Raw genomic sequence first — 23,887 nt, 5'->3', positions numbered from 1 at the left:
TGGTGACCCTGTCTCTTGCCCCCACATTACCTGGTATGCTGTACGGTCTGTGGCAGCTCTTGCTTTCCATGTGTTGGTGACAGAAATAATCCTTCCAGTCACTCACCATTAGCCTGACTAATGGTAGCGTTCGCAGTGAGGAAATATCCCAGACTGTCCCAATCAGGAAGGCGCTGTGCCTGCAGTCCCAGGGGAGAGGCCACTTGCTGAGCTAAACCCCAGACATCTAATTTAAAAGAAGCGAAAGGAAGACAAACCTCTGGGTTCCTGAAAGGGTTATTCTGCCTTAGCCTGGCCATAAAAATACTATTGGCTGTTACTTGGCACGACCAAAGTGCAGCCAGAATGTCTTCTCTCTCCATTCAGTGCATTTGTTATTTTGGCTGAGAGAAGGTAAGCAGCACTCTGCACTTGCAGAGCAAAGATGCCGCAGCAGGACCCGATTAAGAAGGAAGGGGTAAGTGTACCGTTCAGGGATGGAGCAGGGAGCAGCCCCACTGCTGGGCCTGTTCCGCGTTGCTAGGGGATGTTCTGGGGAGCTCTGTGCTGAGGAGGACCTCTGGGGGGACCTGCCCCTCAGAGTTCACCCAGCAGCTGGACTTGCACAGGGACTAGGCAGAGGAGGGATTTAGAGACTTGTAGATTTAGAGATTCTTTGGGAATTCTTCCACTGGACCAGCCTTTAAAAGTACGTGTAACCGAATTGAAGAGACTCAAAGGATTAATTTATCTCAACTTCCTTACCCGTAAGAACCTGAGGTGAAGGGATTGCAAAACCAGCAACAAAATCCTTATACATTGTTTGTGAGATTTTGTTTTGTTTTGTTTTGGTGTTGGCTTCAGAGCATTTCAATTACTCTTTTCAGCAAGTAACATAGCTAAGCCAGCATGAAAAGCAGATAGACTCAGAAAAGACGTTACGAGATTTGAATTTAATTTAAATTTGTAGCAGAGATTCCCTACCTTTTAGATGATAAGACTCTTTTTTTTAAAGGCAAAAGATTTTTCTGGACCTCCCACCACCATATAATTGTGGTTGTACTTTTAGAGTCCCTCGATTGAGGAAAATGCATAATGACAGAAAGATAATATGAATTTATTAATACTTTTAAGAAATTTGCATTTTATTCATTACAACAGTATCTGCTTATATTTATGGGGGGAGAGGTACATATTTGTGCAATTTATTATTTATTCCATCATGGATGTGAGCCCCTTGCTGTAGTGAGGTTGGGAACATGCTCTGTAGCTTATAGATTAAGAGTGGGTTTGGGAAGTAGAAATACCTGGGATTCATTCCTGTTCTTTCCTATTCTAGCTTTGGGAATGTGAGCAAGTTATTTAACTGCTCTGTGCCTCAGTTTTCTCATCTCTGAAGTGGGAATAATAACCATACCACCCCATGGGGCTGCTGGTACAATTAGATGAGAGATTGCATGTAAATTTCTTGGAACATAGTGAGTCCCCCATAAATGTTATTACTTTTTGATCATCCTTCAGAGCAGGGCACCGTTGAAATTTGGAGCTGGATAATTCTTCCCTCTGGGGGGCTGATCTGTGTGTTGTAGGATGTTGAGCAGCATCCCTGGTCTCTACTCACTAGATCCCAATGAGAATCTCTGCTTTAGAGATTACTGAGTACCTTCATGTGGATTATCTTGTTTGGCTTTCGCAACACCTAAGAGAGTGTTAGACAAGTCAAATGTTATCCCCTTTATTTTAACAAGAACTTAGGGGTTTTGAAGTCAGGGGAGGCCCTGGTCTGGTCTGTGCCCCTACTTCAAAGAGAAATGGACCGTCCAGCTGTGCCCCCCAGGTGTGGCTGCAGAAGAATGGAAATGCCCCTGAGTGGTGGTCCCTGAAAATGAGTGAGACATTTTGAAAGGAAATAATTAAAATGGTCACAAATCATAGCTACCTGCCCTGTCCATTCTCCAAGTGCCAGGTGGGATGACAGGTTCCCCCTGCCGGCCACCTGAGGGCAGACCTGCCCCTTTGGACAAAAACCAGGGCATATACGGGGCTTCCTTGAGACGCCTCAAAACTAAACTATTCCAGCGGTGACTGCTTATAAAAATCTGGGAAATAATTAAATGAAGCTGAAGGATGGTTTAGGAGCCGAGGAGGAGTGAAGAGGCTGGCGAAGGCTATACAGAGTCGGGGCTGGGCTGCCAGGGGCTGCGTGGGCTGGTGGAGAGGGCACCAGCAGTGGGGAGGGCCCGACTCTCTGTCCACTAGTGGCTGTGTGACTTCGGCCTCGCTGGCTTTTGCTTTCCTCATATGTAAAGAGAAAAGACCAGAATCTGTCTGATGTGCATCAAGGACATTCTGCCAGGAAAAAGGACGCTTGGCCTAAAAGAAAAAAATAAAATAGATTAGGAAAAAAAAAAGTCAAAGTGCTTTGGAAAATAAAAACACGTATTTTCTTGTGGAGTGCCTCCACCACCAACTCGTTCAGTGTTGTGGAACAAGTAACTTCCCCTCTGGGTCCTCCTTATTAATAATTAATAATAATAGCAAACCCACCTGTAACACTTACTACAGGCCAGGTGTGGTTCTAAGCGTTTTACATGTATGAACTCACTCATTCCTCGTGTCAATCCTGTTATCGAAACAGGTTCATTTTGCCTGTCACACAAACAAATCTCAAACCCACCTCCCCGAAAAATAGGGATTAGGGATAGTTATGGGATGAGGGGGCGCGGTGGTCTGAAGTGTGGGAATAGATGATTGGAGGCAAGGAGGAGTGAGGTAATTGATGATCTGCGCAAGCGTAGCTTCATGGCCTTTCCTAGGACGTGTGTTCACAATATGGTGGTGTTGGCATCATCTGAGGGTGGAGTTTTTGGCTCCCTGACGTCAGGAGGTTGCCCAGTTGATGAGTCAGTGGTCTTAACCGGCCTGAACTGGACAAGGAGTCTCAGTTCCTGAAAGGACTTAAGCACCATTACTATGGTGACACAAGCATCAGAGATGTTATCTATGAGGAAACTAGTGGGAGTCGGATCAATGCTATCTACATGACTTGAAAAGTAAGCAACACAGCTAACAATGGGCAGGCGAACAACTAAAGGCTACAATTCATAACTGCCTGAAAAAACTTCAGTTACTAGCTACCTAATCATTAATGGCTACGTGTCCACCAGTTTCAATCCTATGAGGAAGGTAGTCTAGTTGTCCCCACTTTACAGATGAAGGAACAGAGACAGAGAAGGTCAGTGACTGGCCCAAGGCCGCACAGCCAGCAGCGGGAGAGCTGGATTCGATCCCACACTGTCGGGCTGCAGGGGTCGTGCTCTGAACCCCACAGCAACGAGGCAAGGCACCCCAGCTCTAAAATGTTGTGATGTTGGTCTCTCTCTCCCTCACCTCTTAAACTTCAGTGTCTGCTGGTGAAAATTTTCATTCCATAGTGTGATAAAGTGACTTAAATTGTTACTAATTTGTAAGAACTCACTTTTCCAGGGATATTTGCATTCTGCCTGGAGATTCCTGACAAAGACAGGTCTTATGCTGAGAGTGTCTCTCTGACGGTGGAAGTGGGCTGTGGAGACAGATTCCTAAGGGAGATGGTGTGGGCAGGGCTTCCCTCCCACCGTCCTTGAATCACACTGTCAGACAGCCAGCCCTGAGGTAGTTCTTTTACTAGAGTCTCAAATGTCCTCAGCGTTATGAAAAACAGGAAGCCAGTTGACTGTGGGCATGAGGGATGTGGTTCCCGGTTTCTCTCAAGGGAGAGTCTCGGCTCGCCTTGGTCTCTGAGGAGAGCCCCCTCCCATTCATGTCTCCAGGCCACTGGGCCACTTGTCATTTTAACAGGCGGGTTGGAGACCTTACGTCCTCTTTGGCCTCTTCCTCTCCCTCATGCCCTAATTCAGCCCTGTACCAAATCTCTTTTTTTTTCCTCTCCTGGAAAGTGGAAAAAAAAAAAGGAAAGAAAAGAAAAAAGAAAGCTTAAGGCTGGCTTTCTTTTACATGCCTTTTTTATATACATTCGTGTGTCGCTTAACAATGGGGATATGTTCTGAGAACTGGGTCATTGGGTGACATCAGCGTTGTGCGAACATCCTAGAGTGTACTTACACAAACCTAGGTGGTATAGCCCACTACACACCCAGGCCATATGGTACTAATCCTATGAGACCACCGTCATACATGGGGTTTGTAGTCGACAGAAACGTCATTATGTGGTGCATGACTGTAGTATCTTTATTGAGAATATAACTCATACGCTATACCATTCACCATTTAAAGTATACAATTCAATGTATATTCACAGAATTGTGCAACCATCACCACAATCAATTTTAGAACATTTTTATCACCCCTGAAAGAAACCCATACCCACTGGCAGTCACTCCAAATTTCCCCCCATCCCCTCCTCTTCTTCCCCAGCCCTAGGCAACCACTAATTTATCTTCTGTCTTCATGGATTTGCCTATTCTAGACATTTCACATAGATGGTGGTCTTTTGTGACTGGCTTCTTTCACTTATAATGTTTTCAAGGTTCATCCACATTGTAGCTGGTATCAGTGTTTCATGCCTTTTTATGGCCAAATAATATTCCATTATATGAATAGTCCACATTTTGTTTATCCATTCATCAGTTGATGGGTGTTTGAGTTGTTTCCACTTTTTGGCTATTATGAATAATGCTGCTGTGAACATTTGTGTTAAAGTTTGTGTGAACATATGTTTTCATTTCTCTTGGGTATACACTTAGGACTGAGATTGCTGGGTCATATGGTTACTCCATGTTTAACTTTGGAACTTCCAGACTGTAAGAGGGATCCAATTTTCTCCATGTCCTCGCCAACACTTATTATTATCCGTCTTGTTGATTTTAACCATCCTCGTGGGTGAGAAGTGCTGTCTCGTTGTGGTTTTTATTTGCATTTTCCTGATGGTGTGCCAAGTCCTTTGATTTCAGTTTCTAAATGGTCCTGAAAGCTGACACTTCTTGCCCCTGCCACAGCCACTACCCTTACCCAAGTCCCCATCCTCTCTCACTTTTCCTAATTCCTCTTTTTAACCACTTCTGTGGTCTTTCGTCATAGAACATACTACAGATATAGTTTAATTGCTAAATTATGTAGTTTTTTATTATTTATTTATTTATTTATTTTGGAGAAGAAGATTGGCCCTGAGCTAACATCTGTTGCCAATCTTCCTCTTTTTGCTTGAGGAAGATGGTCCCTGAGCTAACATCTGTACCAGTCTTCCTCTACTTTGTATATGGGATGCCACCACAGCATGGCTTGATGAGTGGTGTGTAGGTCTTTGCCCAGGATCCAAACCCATGAACCCTGGGCCACTGAAGCAGAGCTCGAGAACTTAACCACTATGCCACTGGGCTGGACCTATGTAGTTTTTTAAATGTCTGCTTCCCCATTGAACCATAATCCTCTTGAGGGCAGCTGTTTTGCTCCCCAGATGGTAGTGTGGTACCTAGAACATATAGTGAGCTGTCAATAAATATTTATTTAATGAATGAAGGCATTTGGACCAGCCAGGTCAGTGAGAACCTACCCAGAGTGTCTTTGCTATTTCCACAGAGGGTAAGCCCTGATTCCTGCGGGTCCGTAGAATGTGCTTGTGGCTTGAATTCACGGAGGAAGCCAAAGAAGAGAAGCTGAATTGTGTGCTCTATGTTTAGCGACTCTAGAGCCTGGGGTCTTTCTGGTCATTTTTGCTGAGATCCCATAAAAGCAGTCAGGGAGCTGGCTGTCCATGGTGCCTGGCGGGGTGTCCCCCAGTCTGGGGCACCAGCCAGCTCACCAGCTGAGCTTTGCCAAGGACTTCAAACCTTAGGACCCATCGAAGCAGAGCGTGATCAGGAATTACACCTGGCAGTGTAAATGCATTTATAGTTAATCGTTTACTGGGAAGAGAATTAAAAGAGGAGAAATTTTTATCATCATTTTCTGTTCTTTCCTTCCTCCTTCCATTCTTTCCTTCCTTCCTTCTTTCCACAAAATCAAGCAATAGACAGCTGTAGGGGAGGAATCTTTGTTTTGTTCTCCACTATATGCCCAGCACTTAGAACAATGCCTGGCTCACAGTGGGTGCTCAATATCTTGAATGAATGAGTGAGTGAATGAATGAATACATACCCAGAGCACTTCAGGTGGGAGGGGAGCTAAGTCTGCCATGCCCTGCATCTCGGGTGGGGTGTGTGGGGTGCCTACTTGTGCACTCCCACCTTTAGAAAATACAGGGCCGTGCAGCAACAGGCCTGGACCCTGCCTTCCCTCCTGGACACTGTCACCTGCTCCTGCCAGTCTTGTCACCCACTTCCCCCGCTGGCCCCAGAGGATGGTGAGGGCTGAGGAGAGACTGGAAACAGAGCCCCCTGCTCCTTGAGAGGCTGCCTGGTCTGAGGCTCTTATCTTCCTTGCCAGAAACTTCCTACTGAACTAACCATTTGCTAATTCATTTGGTGGAGGGAGGAGGAGAAGGGTGAAGTTTCGCTAGTGGTTTTGCTCCTACCAGGGCTCCTGGCAGGTCCTGCTCGTTCTCTGCGGAGGGTAACTGACTCATCTCTCCTCTCGGGGGCACCACAACAAGGCAAGAGTGACCGTTGTTTCTCTGCCTGTCCTGCTCCTCACTTACTCTCTCAAGAGGTCCTCTTTAGATTAGGAGGGATGCTGTCCAGAGGAAGACATGAGGATCTCAGCTTGCCACCAGAGGAGCACGTGTCCCATGTGAAAGGGGACCTCCGTCAGAGGACCTGAATGAAAGTGCTTCAGTGGTGGGTTCAGAGCCGTGTCCTGGCCCAGCCCGGTCCGTGGATTCCCTCTACACTGGATGCTTTCATAATTAGTCCTTGCAATAACTCTGAGGGAGTGTTATTGTCTTCATTTTAAAGATAAGGAAACTGAAGATCGTAGAAATTAAGCTAGAAAGTGGCAGTGGGCAAGTTCAAAATGAGATCTGTAGATTCTAAGAGCAAAGCTCTTTCCACTTTTATTTTTCTCCCTCTTGTCATTACTTTACTGATGAATCCCCGCTTGTCGTTTAAGATTGTCTTAAATGAGTGTTCAGTTCCTCCTATGTCAAAGGGAGATATTATCACAGAATGTCTGTGTTTAAGAGTCCCCAGAAATCTATATTTAAATATTTTTTCACTGCACCTTCTGCCTGTTACAGCAAAAGTCCAGGGGCTAAAGGAAATTAATCAGTGGCCCTAAATAATTAAAATTTTTTGCATTTTTTCCTCTTTGATTTTTAGGGGCATTTGCGTTTAAGACGGCACTTGAGCGCATTTGCTACAGTCGGCAAATGCAGCCCCGTGGCAGGAGTGTCACGGAAGCTATTTGGACATTAGATGGAGCATTGGAGTAGGTGACCCTTCGGTTTGCTTCTGACCCAGTGGTTCTCAACCAGGGGCAATTCCCCACCCACCGGGGGGACATTTAGCAGTGCCTGGAGACATTTAGGTTGTCACAGATGGGGGAGGGGTGTTCCTACAGGACAGCCCCCCATAACAAAAGAGTTATCCGGCCCTAAGTGCTACAGTTAAGAAAACCTCTTCTCACCCAAGGTGGGTAGCGGGTAGGTTTCAAGATAGGGAGTGGTTGAAAGACTACGGATCCGCAGATGCTATTACGTCTTTCTAGAAGATGTTGCAGTAAATCAGGAGTTCCCTCGGACCCTGGGCTGCTTCCTGAAGTAAGCCGTGATCTCTCTTCCTACAGAGGCTGACACTTGTCCTTGCCCTGGCAACGCTGATAGCTGCCTTTGGGTCATCCTTCCAGTATGGGTACAACGTGGCTGCCGTCAACTCCCCCGCCGAGGTAGGTGGCTGTGGTGAGTGAGACGCAGCCCCCAGTAAACAAGGAGGTGGGTTTGGAGCAGCCCGTGCCCAGCATGGTCGCCAGAGTGGGACCGCACACACACTGAAGGCACACAGTGGGTCCTCAAGTGAAGGGAGGGGGAAACACCCAAGTGACAGCGCAGGGCCTTGGGGACTTGCAGGCACAGGGCTGTGGGTATGAACCAAGTCCCCAGGCCTCCTTCAGCTTCTCATGGAGAGCTGGCCAGCTGGACACACGGTGGGCTGGCCTCCGGGTGGTGGGGGTCTGATCCTCTGCAGGTTTGCAATCTATAGAGGAGTCTGGAGGGGCAGGGATCATCCAACGGATTGGAAGACTAGAGTCAGTCCTTTCCCGTGTTAGAAACATCCCAGGCAATTAGCCTCTCAGAGGCCTCATAGCGCTCCCCATGGGTGCCCCCTGCTAATTGCTGTTAGTACACCTTTGTCCTTACTCCCTTTCCTCCGCTTAATAATGTTGATATCTCTGTGCCCAGGTCATCCCAATGGGTGGCACAACAACTTAAGTGGTTCTTTCTGCAAAACCAGGCCAAGTGATTTGGATGTTCTGTTTTGCTTTGTTCTCCAGCTCATGAAAGAATTTTATAACAATACCTACTACAGTAGAGCCGGTGAATACATAAGCGAGTTTTCCTTGACATTGCTGTGGTCCATTTCTGTGTCCATGTTTCCCTTCGGAGGCTTTCTCGGATCCCTCATGGTTGGCCCCTTGGTGAATAAATTGGGCAGGTAAGGGAAGGTGAATTTTCAATTCCCCGAAACTCATAGACCCCCTCAGAGTTTGATCCCTAGGCCTAAAGCTTGAAATTGTTCTTGGAAAACTAGGTAATAACCGTTGTGATCATTTCTGTTTTCTGACATGGTCTTGAGAAGAAGACTAGACACTGACCAAGCGTTTGGGGACCTCGGCAAGGCCTGAGGGCTGGAAGTGGGGTAATGGGGCTCAGGCTCTGGGGTGGTTATGGAAAGAGCAGAGTGTGCTTCAGAGACCAGGACTCACTCCCACTGTCTCTGCTCTCTTGCTTTGAAGATAGTTTCCTTACCAAAACCGAAAACAAGTTCTCTCCTGTTTTTTTACCTTTAGAAGAGTCAAACACCAGATGATGTGGCCAAGGTGTCAGTCCCAACAGAGAACATAGCACAGTGTCCTTGAACTCGGCCTCTTAAAGGAACACAAACTAACTGCTCTGTTCTTTTACCTTGGGATCAAGTAATATGCAAAATTTAGCCCAAATTAAATTCATGTAAAACTCTGAAATGGCTGAAATCAATGTCAGTGTGAAACTGTGTGGTCCCAGAACGACTCTCACTGTGAGTGTCATGAACGCCAAGGGCAGAGCTTATATCTTTGCCCCTAATTCTAGAAGCATTAGAAATTCTGTATTTGACTCCAAAAAATGTCCTTAAGATGTCCCACTTCCCCGTTTAAATTCCACAGGAGAGAGCAGCCTCGTTATAAACAGCATTTCCAAGCTCCTCTCCTCCAACCCTGCCCCGTCTCAGATGAGCACAGAAAGGCGGGGGAGGTCAAGTTCCTGTTCTCGGCCACAGATCTAGCTAGCTCAGGAGTCAAGGCCAGAACCCAGACTTTGGTTCCTTCTCCAGTATTTTTCAAAAAGAGTCTGAGAATAGAAACACACAACCTCTGGTTTGGGACCTAAGATCTTGAGGTCTTCCTGGAAGGTTGGTGTTGAACTCACAATTTTCCCTTAGGCCCTCAGGGGGCAGGACATCAATCAAGTCACAGTGAGATCTGCAGGACGCTTCTCCTTGAGTGAAGGACTTGCCGTCTGGCGTGCAGATGGAGCCGACAGTTGCTTGTCTAACCGTCTGCTTGAGAATGTGATAAATGCTATTCAGTTGCTTGTGGTTTTCTTAAAGATTTGTAGGTGTTCCTTAAATAACAGTAGCGACTAACAATTTATTGATGGGTTCCTATGTGCCAGAATCTATCCTGAGTGCTTTTAGGGTTATTAATTCCTCTCATCCTTACAAAAGCCCCATCCCCTTTTCAAAGATAGGAAAACGAGACACAGAGAGACGCTGTAACGTACCCAAGATTACACAGCTGGGAGGAAATTTCACTTTTGAGCATTGTGCTCTGTTATACTGGGCAGATATCTTCTCAATCTGTTGCTTTCTTTTCTAATCAGACATATAGTATCTTTTTTATACAAAATTTTTAAATGTTCAAGTGGTCAAATTTAACTCTCATTTATGGTTTCTGTTTTTCGTGTCTTAAGGCAGCTTACCTTACCTGGAGTCATAAGGATAGTTTTCTATAATTTTTAAACAACTTTGTTTTTCCCAAATAGATCTGGAATTTTATTTCATATATAGTGAGTGGTGAGAGAAAGCTAATTCTATTTTATTTTTTTTCCATGTGAAAAGTCAGTTGCTCTCAGATTTATCTTAGTTATTCGTGTTCCTTTACTGCTCTGTGTTAATTTTTAAATCAGTTTATCAAAATCCCTGAAAAAGGATTCTGCTTGGAATTGCTTTGGATTTAGCATTTAATTTGAGGAAAACTGACATCCTTACACTGTTGAATCTTCCCCTTCATGAGCAAGCAAAGGCTAATTTATTTATCCTGGAATTCACTGTGGTTCCTTGTCTGAGGTTTCACCATTTTTTCAGAGTGCAGGCTGTTGGCATTAAGTACATCCACATTGTTGTGCAGCCATCACCACCATCCATCTCCAGAACTTTTCATCTTACAAAACTGAAACTCTGTCGCCATTAAACAATAACTCCTCATTCCCCCCAAACCCAACCCCTGGCACCCACCATTTGACTTTCTGTCTCTGTAAATTTGACTCCTTTAGGGACCTCATATGAGTGGAATCATATAAGATTTGTCCTTTTGTGACTGGGTTATTTCACTTAGCATAATGTCCTCAAGGTGCCTCCATGTTGTAGCACGTGTCAGAATTTCCTTCCTTTTCAAGGCTGAATAACATTCTGTTGTATAAATACGTAAAAGTTTGTTTATCCATTCATTCATCAATGGGCATTTGGGTTGCTTCCACCTTTTGGCTATTGTGAATAATGATACTATAATCCTCCACATCTTAATCTCTCATACTTCCCATCTTCTTCTTTTTTGAGGAAGATTGGACCTGAGCTAACATCTGTTGCCAATCTTCCTCCTTTTTTCCTCCCCAAAGCCCCAGTAGATAGTTGTAGGTCATAGTTGTACATGCTTCTAGTTGCTCTATGTGGGACGCTGCCACAGCATGGCTTGATGAGCCGTGCGTAGGTCCATGCCCAGGATCCGAACCAGTGAACCCCGGACCACCGAAGCAGAGCATGCAAACTTAACCGCCACGCCACTTGGCCGGCTCCGTCATATTTCCCATCTTCTTATCTCTGTCTGTCTGCTGCTTTCTATGTAACGTCCTCAGGTCTACCTTCCTATTTATTAATTCTCGCCTCAGCTGTAATTCACCTACCAAGTGTTTTATTTCAATGACTATATTTTGCATTTCAAGAAGTTCTATTTATTTGTTTCTAAATTTGTCTCTCTTTTTTTTGCTATTGTTTTGGATAGTTTTTATTTTATATAGTTTCTTGTTCTTCCTTTAGTACCATTTTGATTCCTTATTTTGTGACACTAAGCATTTAAAACATTTTATAGCCTCTGTCTAATCCTGTTGTCTGAAGCTGTGCTGTTTGAACGTGCAGCCTCTTGCATATTGTGGAGTGTTGAGTGTGTTTTGTGGTGGTGGGGCTCCATCACTCGTGAGCCTGACCGGGGGACTCCTGGGAAGTGTCCTCTCCAGAAAAGTTTTCCCTTCGCCTGTGTCAGGCTCTCCAGGGCCCAAGTTCACCTCCAGTCTTGACTTAAATGGGAGTGCTTTTTAAGTTCTATTAAGTTTGATGTTTGTTACAGGTTTTTACGAGACACTCTTTGTCAGCTTACATAAATTCCCTTATTTTTATAGTTTTTCTAAGGTTGTTTTTTTAAAAATCACAATGGGTATCAAATGTTATTGACTTCTTTTGCTGCTTCAATTGATAATCCTTATTTTTCCCCAGTATAATCTTTAATATGGTGTTTTTAACATTGAAATATTTGTCATATATGCTGTTGAATTCAATCTGCTGATATTTCATTTAGGATTTTTGCCTCTATATTGATAAGTGAGGTTAGCCCATACTTCTTTCCGCCCCCCCCCCCCAAAGCCCCAGTAGATAGTTGTATGTCATAGCTGCACATCCTTCTAGTTGCTGTATGTGGGACGCAGCCTCAGCACGGCCGGAGAAGCGGTGCGTTGGTGCGCGCCCGGGATCCAAACCCGGGCCGCCAGCAGCAGAGCGCACGCACTTAACCGCTAAGCCACGGGGCCGGCCCCAAGCCCATACTTCTAATATCCTTACCTAGTTTGAGTTTCAAGATTACACTAAAATCATGTTGGTTTATGATTGCAAAAACCCTCTATTGTCTTGTAATTTGTGATCCTTTCCCTCTACCCCAACCCTCTCCGCTGTGGTCATTTCCATTTGCTCCCACAGAGACTATTCCACACCAGGCCATGCACTTGATCTGTATTGGTCTTCGGTCAACAGCAAAGCTTAAACACAGCAACAAAGGCCACTGCTGTAACCGAGTAGACACTCGGTGCACGTTTGTTAAACGAATGAGTGAATCCTTAAACCAGACTGATTAATATTTGTCCTCTGCAGAAAAGGGACGTTGCTGTTTAACAACGTATTTTCCATCGTGCCCGCCGTCTTAATGGGATCCAGCAAAACTGCCAGGTCGTTTGAGATGATAATTTTGGCCAGACTTTTGGTGGGAATATGTGCAGGTAACAATGCTACACTGTGCCACCATTCTGTGACTTAAGATGATCAAGAGGAGGGGAAGAGGCACCTGGTTCTGAAGCACGTAGATTGAAGCTGTCCCTATGCTTCTGCCCTGAGGATGCTCAGGCCCCTACCTTAGTCTCAGGTGTGGACAGCGGGCAGCTCTTCACTGTGATGTTTCCTGCAAAGAAAGCTGTTCTTTAAAAGAATGAAATACGGAATCTTAGGTTCAGAAGGGTCCTTCCAATCCAATCCTTCATCTCAGTGTTTTCTAAACTGCAGCTCGGGACCGGTTAGTGGGTGGTGACATCTGTTTAGTGAGCAGGATTTTCTAACTAGAGCAGACCATGTCATACATAGTAAAGGTCAGGACTATCTTTTGAAACTTTTGTTTCAGTTACTCATCGGTGTATATATGTGAGAACCAGCTTGCCATGTAAAATGTATTTCTGTATTTTCTATTGTGAATCGTGGTCAAAAAAGCTTGAGAAACAATCTAATGTAGGAATCCCTCTACTAGAAAAGAGTTAAGGATAGCAACTCGCAACATTTATAGGAGAATTTAAAGTGTACAAAGGGCTTTTCACGGGTTCTAGTTCACTTATTCCTTCAACGCCCACCTGCTGAGGAGGGTGCTGACCTGTCTGAGGTCTCTCCCCTCATACACCACGGAGCTGGTTTGCAAACTCTCCGAAGCTGTGCTGCCCGGGCCGTTCTCCAGTGGTTATAGAAAACTCCCCCATAGTTGCTTCAGACTGAGGAGACATGGGTAAAGCTGTGCCCGTGGCCTTCCCCCAAGTTGGCTCTCTTTTGTAGGCAGTGTTTCCCAGGGTCAGTGGAGGTGAGTGAGGCGCCTGGGTGTAAAGTAAGGAGGCACCCGCTCTCGGGGCCATGCACCTTTAGGGTGGGCTCCAAGGGGAGCGCCCTTGGAAATGCTGCACCCTGGGCACCTCACTTGCCCCCCTCTACCCGGCTCTGACATTGCCAAGTAACTCTCATTTTCTCCTTCCAAACAGGAGGATAGAGACAAAGGGATGATTTGGCCTGATATCAGCAAACCCCTTAGCTCAAGTTCGTTGACAATAGGGGAGGTGTCAAGGAGCCTGGTGTTGGGGGAAATGGTGAGGAATTGCAGGGCTGGGGAGAAAAGAGGAAAACAAGATTCCTGAAGAGAGAAGAGGTCATTTCAAGGAGAGAATGGTGGGCCCCTGGCAAACTTCACTTCATACTGGGTTCCCTGAGAGCACCTGGCCAAGTCTCTGCCAGCTTGGCCGGAGCCCCGAGGGCACCTGGCCCTGCCCCTGCCTTCGGGTTTTCCCTGCAGGGGGCCCAGCTTTATGAAAAATAGATGATTCCTGAAAGTTGTCAGCAGTGAGCAGATGCAGTCACTTTTCTGTTGACCATCCAACAATTCACAGTTGGTTCCAACAGAGGAATATTAGGATCCAATAGATAACAAAGCATAGTTAAAAATCCCAACCTTTACTCCTAAGTAAGCATTCCTTTAAGTCAGCGGTTCTCAAACTTTTTGGCCTCAGGACCCCTTTGCATTCTTAAAATTATTGAGGGCTCCAAAGAGCTTTTGCTCATATGGGTTTTATTGATTAATATTTACCATATTAGAAATTGCAACCAAGAAATGTATTAACTCATTTAAAAATAGCAATAATAAGCCCATGTCTTTACGAAAATAGCTATATATTCTAAAACAAAAAATTTAGCGAGGAGAGTGGCATTGCTTCACATTTTTGCAAACCTCTTTCATGACCGACTTAACAGAAGACAGCCCCATCCTCAGACCTGCTTCAGTATTCTGCGGTTCTGATATCTCGTGGCATGTAGCCTCTGGAAAAGTCCACTGTATGCTCATGAGAGAGCAAGAATGAAAGGGAAAAATAGCATCTCAGGATTTTTATGAAAGTAGTTCTGATCTCACCGACCCCCCGGAAAGGTGTCAGGAGCTCTCTTTGTCCTCAGATCATGCTTAGAGAACACCAGCAGAAGCATAATTCATTTAATTTCAAGTAATTCTTGAAAAAGTCAGGAAAGTGTAGACTCAAGCCTGCTGACGATGAAGTAAACAGCTCCTCTGAGCAGGAGGTGTGGAGACAGATATGAGCTGGACTTCAGGATGCTCACGGTTTACTGGTTTGCTACTAGTCGGCTTTGGCAAGAAGGCTGAAGGCTTTCACTGAAGGACTTGAGACATTAGGAGCCGCTTTCTCCGACTCTGGTGTCGGAACAGGCTGGCTGGGGTTGCCCCGCAGAGTCCTTTTTAAGACAAAATAGAGATTGCTTCCACCCACGTGAAGGGAATCTCATCTCTTCACAAACCTCCTGATGCCTGACTCCACAATATTGTTCTCAGTCAGGTTCAGAAGCACTCACCATGAAGAAGCAGCCTGAGTGGTGACCACGGGAGGCACTGGGCCTGTGGGGTGCCTCCCCACCAAGACCTCTAAGAGCTGTTCTAAAGACTGCCTCATGTGCTCTGAAAAGCAGAAAGAACCAATATTAATCAACTGTGATGGCTCTTTAAAAATACTAAGCAGAGACATCTTTGGGCAGAATTGCAAAGCTTGAAAACTTGGCCTGCAGTTCCCTCCCATCTCAACGTTATCCTAGTACCCTCGCATTACCAGCAGCCCTCACCTCCACTCACCCCAGCTCTGTTTCCTCTCGGTCTCCCCATGGCCAGAGCCTCCCGCAGACCCCCATGTCTTTCTGAGCCTCAGCTTACTCATGACTGGGTGTAGGATACTTGGACTAACAGCCCACCTCATGACAACCCACCTGAACTTCCTCCAAGATTCCCAGCCTCTCACTGGGCTTTTAGGAGAAGTAAATGGGATAATATATGTGAAAATGCTTCAGAACATGAGAATTAAGTTCCACCTGTCGTTAAGGGGGTCAGATTCCAGTCAGAGAGGAAAACTTACAAGTTTAAATATTGGGGATTCAAAAGTAGTCAGGCATTACATACATCCCAGATGGCAGTTGTTCCACAACAAGTATTTAAGTTTTTAAAGCTTATGATAAATATAGCTGGTTCTTCAATGTCTATGAAGGTATCTATGCATTGGATTATCATGTAATATACTGTCTCAGAAGGTAAAGCTGGTGGGCAGAGGTCCTTGGTCTTTTATTAACAGATTCCCCCAGGGAGCAAGGGAGGAGAGAGTGTCTAGACCATTGCTGGGCTTTTCCTCTCTGAAGCCAATCTAGTCAGGAGGGGAGATCTGAGGTCAGGCTGGCCTCTGTCCCCACGTGACACCAGGCCAGAAGCAAGGGTGCCTCTTCTTAAACTTCTTTGGTCAGACTATTTTCTCTTTCCTTAAAAGTTCAAAGGACTAAGAATTAAAAGAGATGTCTGCTTACTCCTGCACCGTTGAGAAAGTTTGAGCCCAACTAATGTGATTGCTGAGTAAGAATAAATGTATTTGAAGACACAGCTTGTCCCTGCCGGACTAATGTTTCCTGGTCGTGTTTTTATTCCAACCCCCCTCCCAGGTCTGTCTTCCAATGTTGTGCCTATGTACTTAGGCGAGCTGGCCCCTAAGAACCTGAGGGGGGCTCTCGGGGTGGTGCCCCAGCTCTTCATCACCATCGGCATCCTCGTGGCCCAGATCTTTGGCCTTCGGGGTATCCTTGCAAACGAGGAAGGTAAGCTCAGGCCACCTCCGGACCCCACCCCCTGCTCCCACTGCACATTTCTGTGGGCTGGTCTTTTCTGTCTAATCGACCGGCTGTCCTTGTGTGCCCCCATGCTGCCCCGACCCCACAGTGCTGGTGTGGTGTCAGCACAGAGCAGACCTGAACAAGTTGGTGGGGATGGATTGGCTAATGCTTCCTAGTCCCTCCGAGGACGCGGATGAGGTGGCCTTGCGTGAGCAGGAAGTGCCATAGGCTGACTTTCTCTAGGCCTGCCTGATGGCTGTCTGTACAAGGGCTTGGGGCATGGTAATAATGGCCACCAGTGTCACCGCTTCACTTAAGCCTCCCAGGGACGCTACTGCCCAGGGGGTGATCCCATTTCACAGCCAGGAAAGAGAGACCTGGCCCTTGGGGGTGAGGTGGTGAGTCTCACCCCAGACCCTGACTCTGGAGCGGCACCCCCCTCCCCAAGAGCCCCGGGGCCTGGCACACAGTGGATGCAGTGTAGCTCACAACTGTCGTCGTGTTTATGAGACCTTACCTCTCTTTGTCTTGGGTCTCAAACCTCTGAAAGGGAAATCACCATTAATAATAACATCAGTCGAGATGTATGAAGTGTTCATCATAGGCCAGGCACTAAGGCTTTCATATTAATCCATTTAATCCCCCAAACAACACTACGAAGCATGTACTGTTATTATACCCATTTTACAGATGCAGAACCTGAGGCACGGAGAGGTAGGATGACATGTCCAAGGTCTCATTAGGACACAAACCCAGGCAGCTCAGGCCCAGGTCTGTGTTTCACTACCATTCTCTCCCGCCTTTCAATCACCCTTGTAAGGAGCTGGGACCAGGAGTTGGGGAGTGAGGTTCCTGTCTCCCAGTGATGGCACGCTCCCAGCAGTACCCAGAGCAGTGTGCAGAGCCCTGGCATCTGTGAAGTGCTCTATGGTGTGTGGGAGGGAGCAATGGTTCTGCCCAGGGAGGGGGCCTCAGAGAGGGCCTGGACTGAGGGGAGTAGGACCGGCGTTTCAGAGGTGGGCAGAGGGGGCAGAAGTGTACTGTTCTTTCCCCATTCAGGGAACTGCACATGTCGTGGTGGGCTGCATTCGTCCCTCCATCCTTTACTGTGACGATTCGACCATCAGTACTCTTCTTCTAGACAGAGTGTGTGGAGGGCAGGGCTTGGCCTTATTCATTTTTGAATCTCCAGCATAATTTCTGCCACATAATAGGCGCTCAAAGAACAAGGAAGGAAGGAAAACTAGAAGAGAATAGTGTCAGAGAAGCCTCCGGAAAAGAGTGGCACAGGAGGCGGGCAGTCACAGTGCAAAGACTGCAAAGAAGTCAGGGGGTCAAGATTGGAACACGGTGTCTGGATCTGGCAGTTAGAGGTCTCTGAGACCTCCTGAGAAGGGTTTCAGTGGAGGGGTGGGGGTGGGGGCCAGAGGCCAGACAGCAATGGCCTGGATGGCAGGTATGTCCACAGTTGCTATCAGCTGTGCTGGGTGATTGAAGCAGGACCAGGGATTAGCTAGGCCCTGGATTCAGAGCCAGGGGGCAGGAGGAGGTCGGGAAGATGATGATCCAGCCAGTACAATGGTGGGCAGGACAGAAGTTAAACTTAAGATTGCACGGCGCTTGTTTTCTTGGTGAAGAGCGATGAGGTTATGGGATGGGAGAAGCTTCAGAGGTTGAAATATGACTTGAAAAAGAGATGTCTAAATGAGGGTGTTCATTGATTTTTCTTCCCTTTCAGTAGTTGGACTCCATTTTAGAAGAGACCGGTGGTAAATCACAGGTTGTCAGGTGGTCATAGCCTTAAGTTTGACTAAGAGTCTGTATAATATGTGGTTAAGAATACCCAGAGTTCAACGTGCCTGGGGTTGAATGCCAGCTTTGCTCCTAAATCCTGATCTTGGGCAAGAGGCCTACACCCTGCAGCCTCAGCGTTTGCAGGTGTCAAGTGGGTTGATCCTGGTACCTGCCTCATGACCTTGCTGTGAAGGGGGGGTGAAGAGCCGTTAGACAGGGCCTGGCGCGCAGATGTCCACGGTTATGGCCTATCGCGAGCCCTAGGAGAAAAGGGGCGAGTCAGGCACAAATCACTCCTAGAAGGAGCCTGACCCACTCACTCACTTATTTTCCCATTTTTATTGTGAGATATAACATGTGTAAGGAAGAGTACATAAAACATAAGTGTACATTTAGTCAAACAGAAATCAAACACCTGTGTGACCACTACCCCGGTCCAGAACTAGAATTACACCAGCACACCAGAAGTCCACTGTGTCCCCTCAGCCATGGCCTTCCAGCCCCAAAAGGGAGCCACTGTGTTGACACTTTATTTGTGATCACTGCATCCTTGCTTTTCCCTAGAGTTTCACTACCTTTGGCAAAGGTAGAGTTAATGTTTCTGGACTTTATACAAGGGAACCACATTGTGTAGATTATTGCACCAAACATCATGTTTGTGGGATTGGCTCCTGTCCTGGCTTCTTTCATTTTCATTACAGTATAAAATTCCATTTTATGAATACACCACGATTTATGTATCCATTTACCATTATAGACATTTGCCTTGTTTCTGGTCTTCGTTTCTATAATCACTGCTGCTCTGACCATTCTAGTTCAGGTGTCCTGGTGGCCTGGGCATATACCTGAGCAGGACTGCTGGGTCAGAGTGTGTGAGAGTGTCCAGCATCACTAGCTCCTGCCAGACTGTCCTCTAAAGATGCCACGTGTCCACACAATGACAGTGTGGAGACTTCCTATTTGCCCACATTCTCGCCAGCCCTTGTTATTTTCAGAATTTTTCGTTTTCTCCTTCTGGTAGGTGGGTAGTGGTTATTCATCATTATCCATTCGGCAAGTATTTAGAGGGTCTGCTATTCGTTAGGCACCATCCTAAGTGATGGGATACAGGGGTAAGAAAGACAAGGCCCTGCCCCTCAGAGCCTGTGTTCCAGCTCCAAAGAAAACCGACCTGGGTAATGGGGCAGAGTGGCCGGCTGGGCGCCGTGGGGGCGGGAGGCAGGATGCTGATCTGGGTGGGCCTCTCCGAGAGGTGGCGTTGGAGCCAGCTCTCACGTAAGACACTGGCTTCCCTGTAGGCTGGCCGATCCTCCTTGGGGTGACCGGCATCCCGGCAGCCCTGCAGCTCCTTCTACTGCCCCTCTTCCCCGAGAGCCCCAGGTACCTGCTGATTCAGAAGAAAGATGAAGCAGCTGCCAGAAACGGTAAGGCTTCCCTGTGAGAGGAGGAAAAGTGATGGAAGTCGCAGCATCTCGCTCTGGGGAAGCCGTGGTCCACCCCCAGAGCACCCTCTGCTCCCCTCCCTTAGCGCTGAAGAGGCTACGTGGCTGGGACGACGTGGGCGCCGATATAGAGGAGATCCGGCTGGAGGACGAGGCCGAGAAGGCCGCGGGCTTCATCTCCGTGCTGAAGCTGTTCGGGATGAAGTCCCTGCGGTGGCAGGTCATCTCCATCATCGTCCTCATGGGTGGCCAGCAGCTGTCGGGAGTGAATGCGGTACGGGGCAGCCCGGGGCCGGGAGCAGTGGACAATGTCCAGGTGCAGGGTTGCCCCGGGGCCAGGCTGCGGCCTGGCCAGCCCCACCAGCCTCTGGGGTTGCCTTCCAGATCTACTACTACGCAGACCAGATCTACCTGAGCGCTGGGGTGAAAGACCAGGATGTCCAGTATGTGACGGTGGGCACGGGGGCTGTCAACGTGTTGATGACCATCTGCGCTGTGAGTGTCCCGGGGAGCTGAGTGTCTGTCCACCGCCAAGGATGGAGGGAATCTTGAGAGTGGGGGTCTTGGTCAAGGGAGGAGCCTGGATCTAAGGTGGCAACATGCTTCTTGGTCCCCTCATCTCCAGCCTCTGGGCTCTTCTCAGATAGCCTGTCTCTTGTGGGGGGTAGCTGAGGCCTCCTCAAATATGGAGACTCCCGCCCCCTACTCCAGAAGCTTCCACTGTGTGAGGTGACTCTTCTTCAACATCTTACACTTGGAGCCAGGGCCACAGTGTGTCAGGAACTAATAGGGCGCCTGGACTGGCGCTGGCCATTCAAGGGCACACTCTTGGGGGGACACACATACATGGGCAGATGGGCACACAGCCCAGCAGGCGCTCCTCACAGCTGCCTCTTCAGAAGGGGATGTGCAGGACGGGCGAGGGGCTTCCCGTGAGGGCAGCTCTGGGCAGGGGTGCGACTGGACTGCCAGGGCCCACCCAGCCTCCCACTGGCAGGCGTGGGGCTCCTGAGCTCCCTGCTTTTCCTTCGCCCGTTCCCTCCAGGTGTTCGTGGTGGAGTACTTGGGGAGGCGATTCCTGCTCCTCCTGGGCTTCACCATCTGCTTCACCTCCTGCTGTGTGCTGACGCTGGCTCTGGCTCTGCAGGTGAGGACGGTGGGGCCCCGGGTAGAGGCGCCCAGAGGCGAGAGCAGTCTCCTTCTCATCCTGCCCGCACACACGTTATAAGGAAAAAAGACCAAAATGACGTTGTTTTAGCAGTTACAATGAGTCAGATGTCTGCGGACCGTGTGCGGCCGTGCTCCCCACACCCAGTAGCCCCTTGCCCACTTCCAGCTGATTTTCCAGTGGCATCCAGGTGGTGCTGCCTGTTGAAGGAGGAGCCGGGTGCCACCTTTCCCCAGCCCGAGAGGAGCAGCTGGCCCTCTGGGCACCACGGTTCCTGACGTCCCCATCTCAGCTTTGTCTCTGCTTTGCCAGGGTTGATCCAACTCTGTTTTCCCCCCACAGGACACAGTATCCTGGATGCCTTACATCAGCATCGCCTGTGTCATCTGCTACGTCATAGGACATGCCCTTGGGCCCAGTATGTACCCAGAGCTGGTTCTATGGTTTCACTGACCCCTCTCCTCCGTCAGCCCTAGAACTTCTGGCTTGAGCTCCTTAGAGAGGCTCCAGGGAGGGCCAGATGCAGCCCCAACATGGCTTCTCTCCTCATCTTTCTATTGCAGCAGGGTTTGGGTGGAGTATAATTAGAGCGAAAACAGAAAGCCGCCTGTGTGGGTACCCTGTGTGATTGGCATAGAAAGCCTTACAGGCAGTCACGGGCTCTTTTTAGGGACGTCATAGGACGTCACCTGTTGTGCTGAACTCTTGCTATGTGCCTTCTCACACTGCTTCTCCACAAGACCAGGAGTCCTGGAGACACCCCTCCCGCCTGGGCCAGATGCCGAGGGCACCCTGCACACAGTGAGGGTGCCAGGACCCTTTGTGGGCTGGCTCTGCCCGCAGGGAAGCCAGCTCTTCTTCTTCCTCCCCAAGGTCCCATCCCGGCGCTGCTCATCACCGAGATCTTCCTGCAGTCCTCCCGGCCGTCTGCCTTCATGGTGGGGGGCAGTGTCCACTGGCTCTCCAACTTCGCTGTGGGCTTGCTCTTCCCGTTTATTCAAGTAAGTGCATCCCACGGGCCCCGAATTCACAAAATCCACACGCATTGAGTAAAGCGAGGACCTTTGCAAGAAAGTGAACCTGGCTCCCCTTCCCGCAGGTGGGCCTCGGACCTTACAGCTTCATCATTTTTGCCGTGATATGTCTCCTCACCACCATCTACATCTTCCTGGTTGTCCCTGAGACCAAGGGCAAGACGTTCGTGGAGATCAATCAGATTTTCACCAAGATGAATAAGGTGTCAGAGGTGCACCCAGAAAAGGAGGACCTGAAGGACCTTCCGCTCTCTGTTGTGGGGAAGGATGAGGAGGCACCTGTTAAGCGGATCCGACTGTAGCTTCCCTCTTGGGCATTTTTTTCTGATTAATAGTTGTCTATGAATATCCAGAACTAGGACAAGTCCAGCATGGAATGCAGGCCCCACTGGGACTGTCTGAAAGGCTTGTGTGCTGCTCTAAAAGCCAAGCTGTCTCTCTCCAGATTGACCCATCACCAACCCCGAATCACAGCGAGCAGCTGTCCCTGAGCCATGCTGGGTTAGCCATTGTGTGGCTCCTGGTAACACCAGCTCTTACAGTAAAAATCATTACTAGGGTGGTGAGATGGAAGGAATCAAATCTGGCCAGAGAAACTAACTCTTCTTCAATCCCATGGGTCTTCTGGGGGCCTCGGGCATGTGTTCAGAGTGGAATTCATCCTCTTGTCAGATCCATCTCCAGAAACACCAGTCTTGGAAAGTGTGATGTCATAAGTAATGATGTCTGAGAAGCTGGGGAACAGGTCCCTGTGGAGACTTTAACTTAGTCAGAGATGATCAATCCTGAATTATATGGTTAGGGGACAATGGAATTGCATCTGTATACTCAATAAAACAAATAATGATCACTTTTCACCAAGACGTGCTTCTTTTCTGTGAGCAGGTAAAAGGCGAGGGCATTCCCTGCTCCTTCAAGCAGTTTAACTGTGCTGGGGTGTCAGCCCCTTGAAGGCACGGGTTTGGCTAGTTTTGTTTGTCCTGGAATCCTCACTGCCTAGAACAGGACCTGGCATGGAGGAGGCAAGATTTGCTGAAAGAGGGGGAGAAGTGAGTGATGAGGTGGTTGCAAAGTTGTGATTTTTAAAATTTAAGATTGGTGAGGCCTCTGCATGTCTTCAGGTGCATAGTGAACACTGAGGGGTCCTGAAAGTGAGACAGGGAGGGGCGTTGGGAGAAGGAGGGAGTGCCCCACACACATACAGCAGAGCGAGAGGCTTTTCTTAGAGACGTGTGTGTGTGTGTGAGTGTGTATAAAAAGGTGGAGAAAGCTGAACCGTGGGAAAGGAAAGTGGAGGGACCACCTGCTGAAAGTCCTCTGCAAGATATGAAATCTTCTGGGAGTTAGGGAGGCAGAGGCCAGGGGCCAGACAGGACAGAGGTGGGATTGGGAGCAGCTTTTGTGGGAGTGGAATGGGATTCTCCAGGTGATGAGTTAAATAACTTACAAGAGTAATGAGGGCCCTGATGAAGTAAATAGTACAATGCTGTGATTGAACCATCCTTGACCTTCTGCAGCAGGGGTCTGCAGTGTGGAAGGTGGCACGGAAAACAGCCAAAAATGAAAGCTCTCAATGCTGAGGAGCAATATGCCCAGAATGTCAGAAGTCAGGGGACTGTGGCATTATTAATTCACCTCACATTACCCACAGCACCTCTAACACAGGGGAAGCTTGGATTTCATGAATCTGGAGATCTACTTCCTGGGGTCAACCTTGGTTCTGCCACTTAGTAATTGTGCAACTTGGGAAACTTACTTGGCTTTTCTGTACCTCAGTTTCCTCTTCTGTTAAATGGAGTTAATAAATGTCTCACATGGTTGGTTATGAGAATCATATAATGCGTTATAGTGTGTAGATCAATGCCTGGCATGTATTAAGTACTTAGTTTTAAGTGCTTGGGAATGAGCACTGATCTTGAGGACAAATAAACCCACAGGTAAGATACAGTGACAGACCACTATACACATATACTGGGATTGAACAGTTAAGTGAATGGATGGCAGATGGTGGGAACTATCTCATTGTTGCAGTAGGAAATTACAGATTAGCCAAGAGAGGGAGTCTAGAATGATCCATGTGGTAACAGATTAGAGTTGGAGATATTGGTATGAGCTCATGGTCAGCTT

The 23,887-nt window shown here is 47.9% G+C and overlaps 1 protein-coding gene across 1 annotated transcript; it reads left to right on the top strand.

Annotated features, from left to right (window-relative positions):
- The first annotated feature begins 227 nt into the window (after positions 1–227).
- SLC2A5 (solute carrier family 2 member 5) lies at positions 228–22,613 on the top strand. The gene is made up of 12 exons (XM_058552011.1): positions 228–457; positions 7,699–7,797; positions 8,404–8,564; positions 12,522–12,646; positions 16,155–16,307; positions 19,415–19,540; positions 19,645–19,832; positions 19,943–20,053; positions 20,604–20,705; positions 21,069–21,144; positions 21,600–21,727; positions 21,826–22,613. The coding sequence occupies exons 1-12, from the start codon at positions 425–427 to the stop codon at positions 22,060–22,062; spliced, it is 1,539 nt and encodes a 512-aa protein (XP_058407994.1). The 5' UTR covers positions 228–424; the 3' UTR covers positions 22,063–22,613.
- Positions 22,614–23,887: the final 1,274 nt, after the last annotated feature.

The sequence above is a fragment of the Diceros bicornis genome, chromosome 13 (genome assembly GCF_020826845.1).
Source record: "Diceros bicornis minor isolate mBicDic1 chromosome 13, mDicBic1.mat.cur, whole genome shotgun sequence".
Taxonomy (NCBI): domain Eukaryota; kingdom Metazoa; phylum Chordata; class Mammalia; order Perissodactyla; family Rhinocerotidae; genus Diceros; species Diceros bicornis.
The sequence above is the reverse complement of the archived record's forward strand: the minus strand, read 5'-3'. Positions and strand labels throughout refer to the sequence as shown.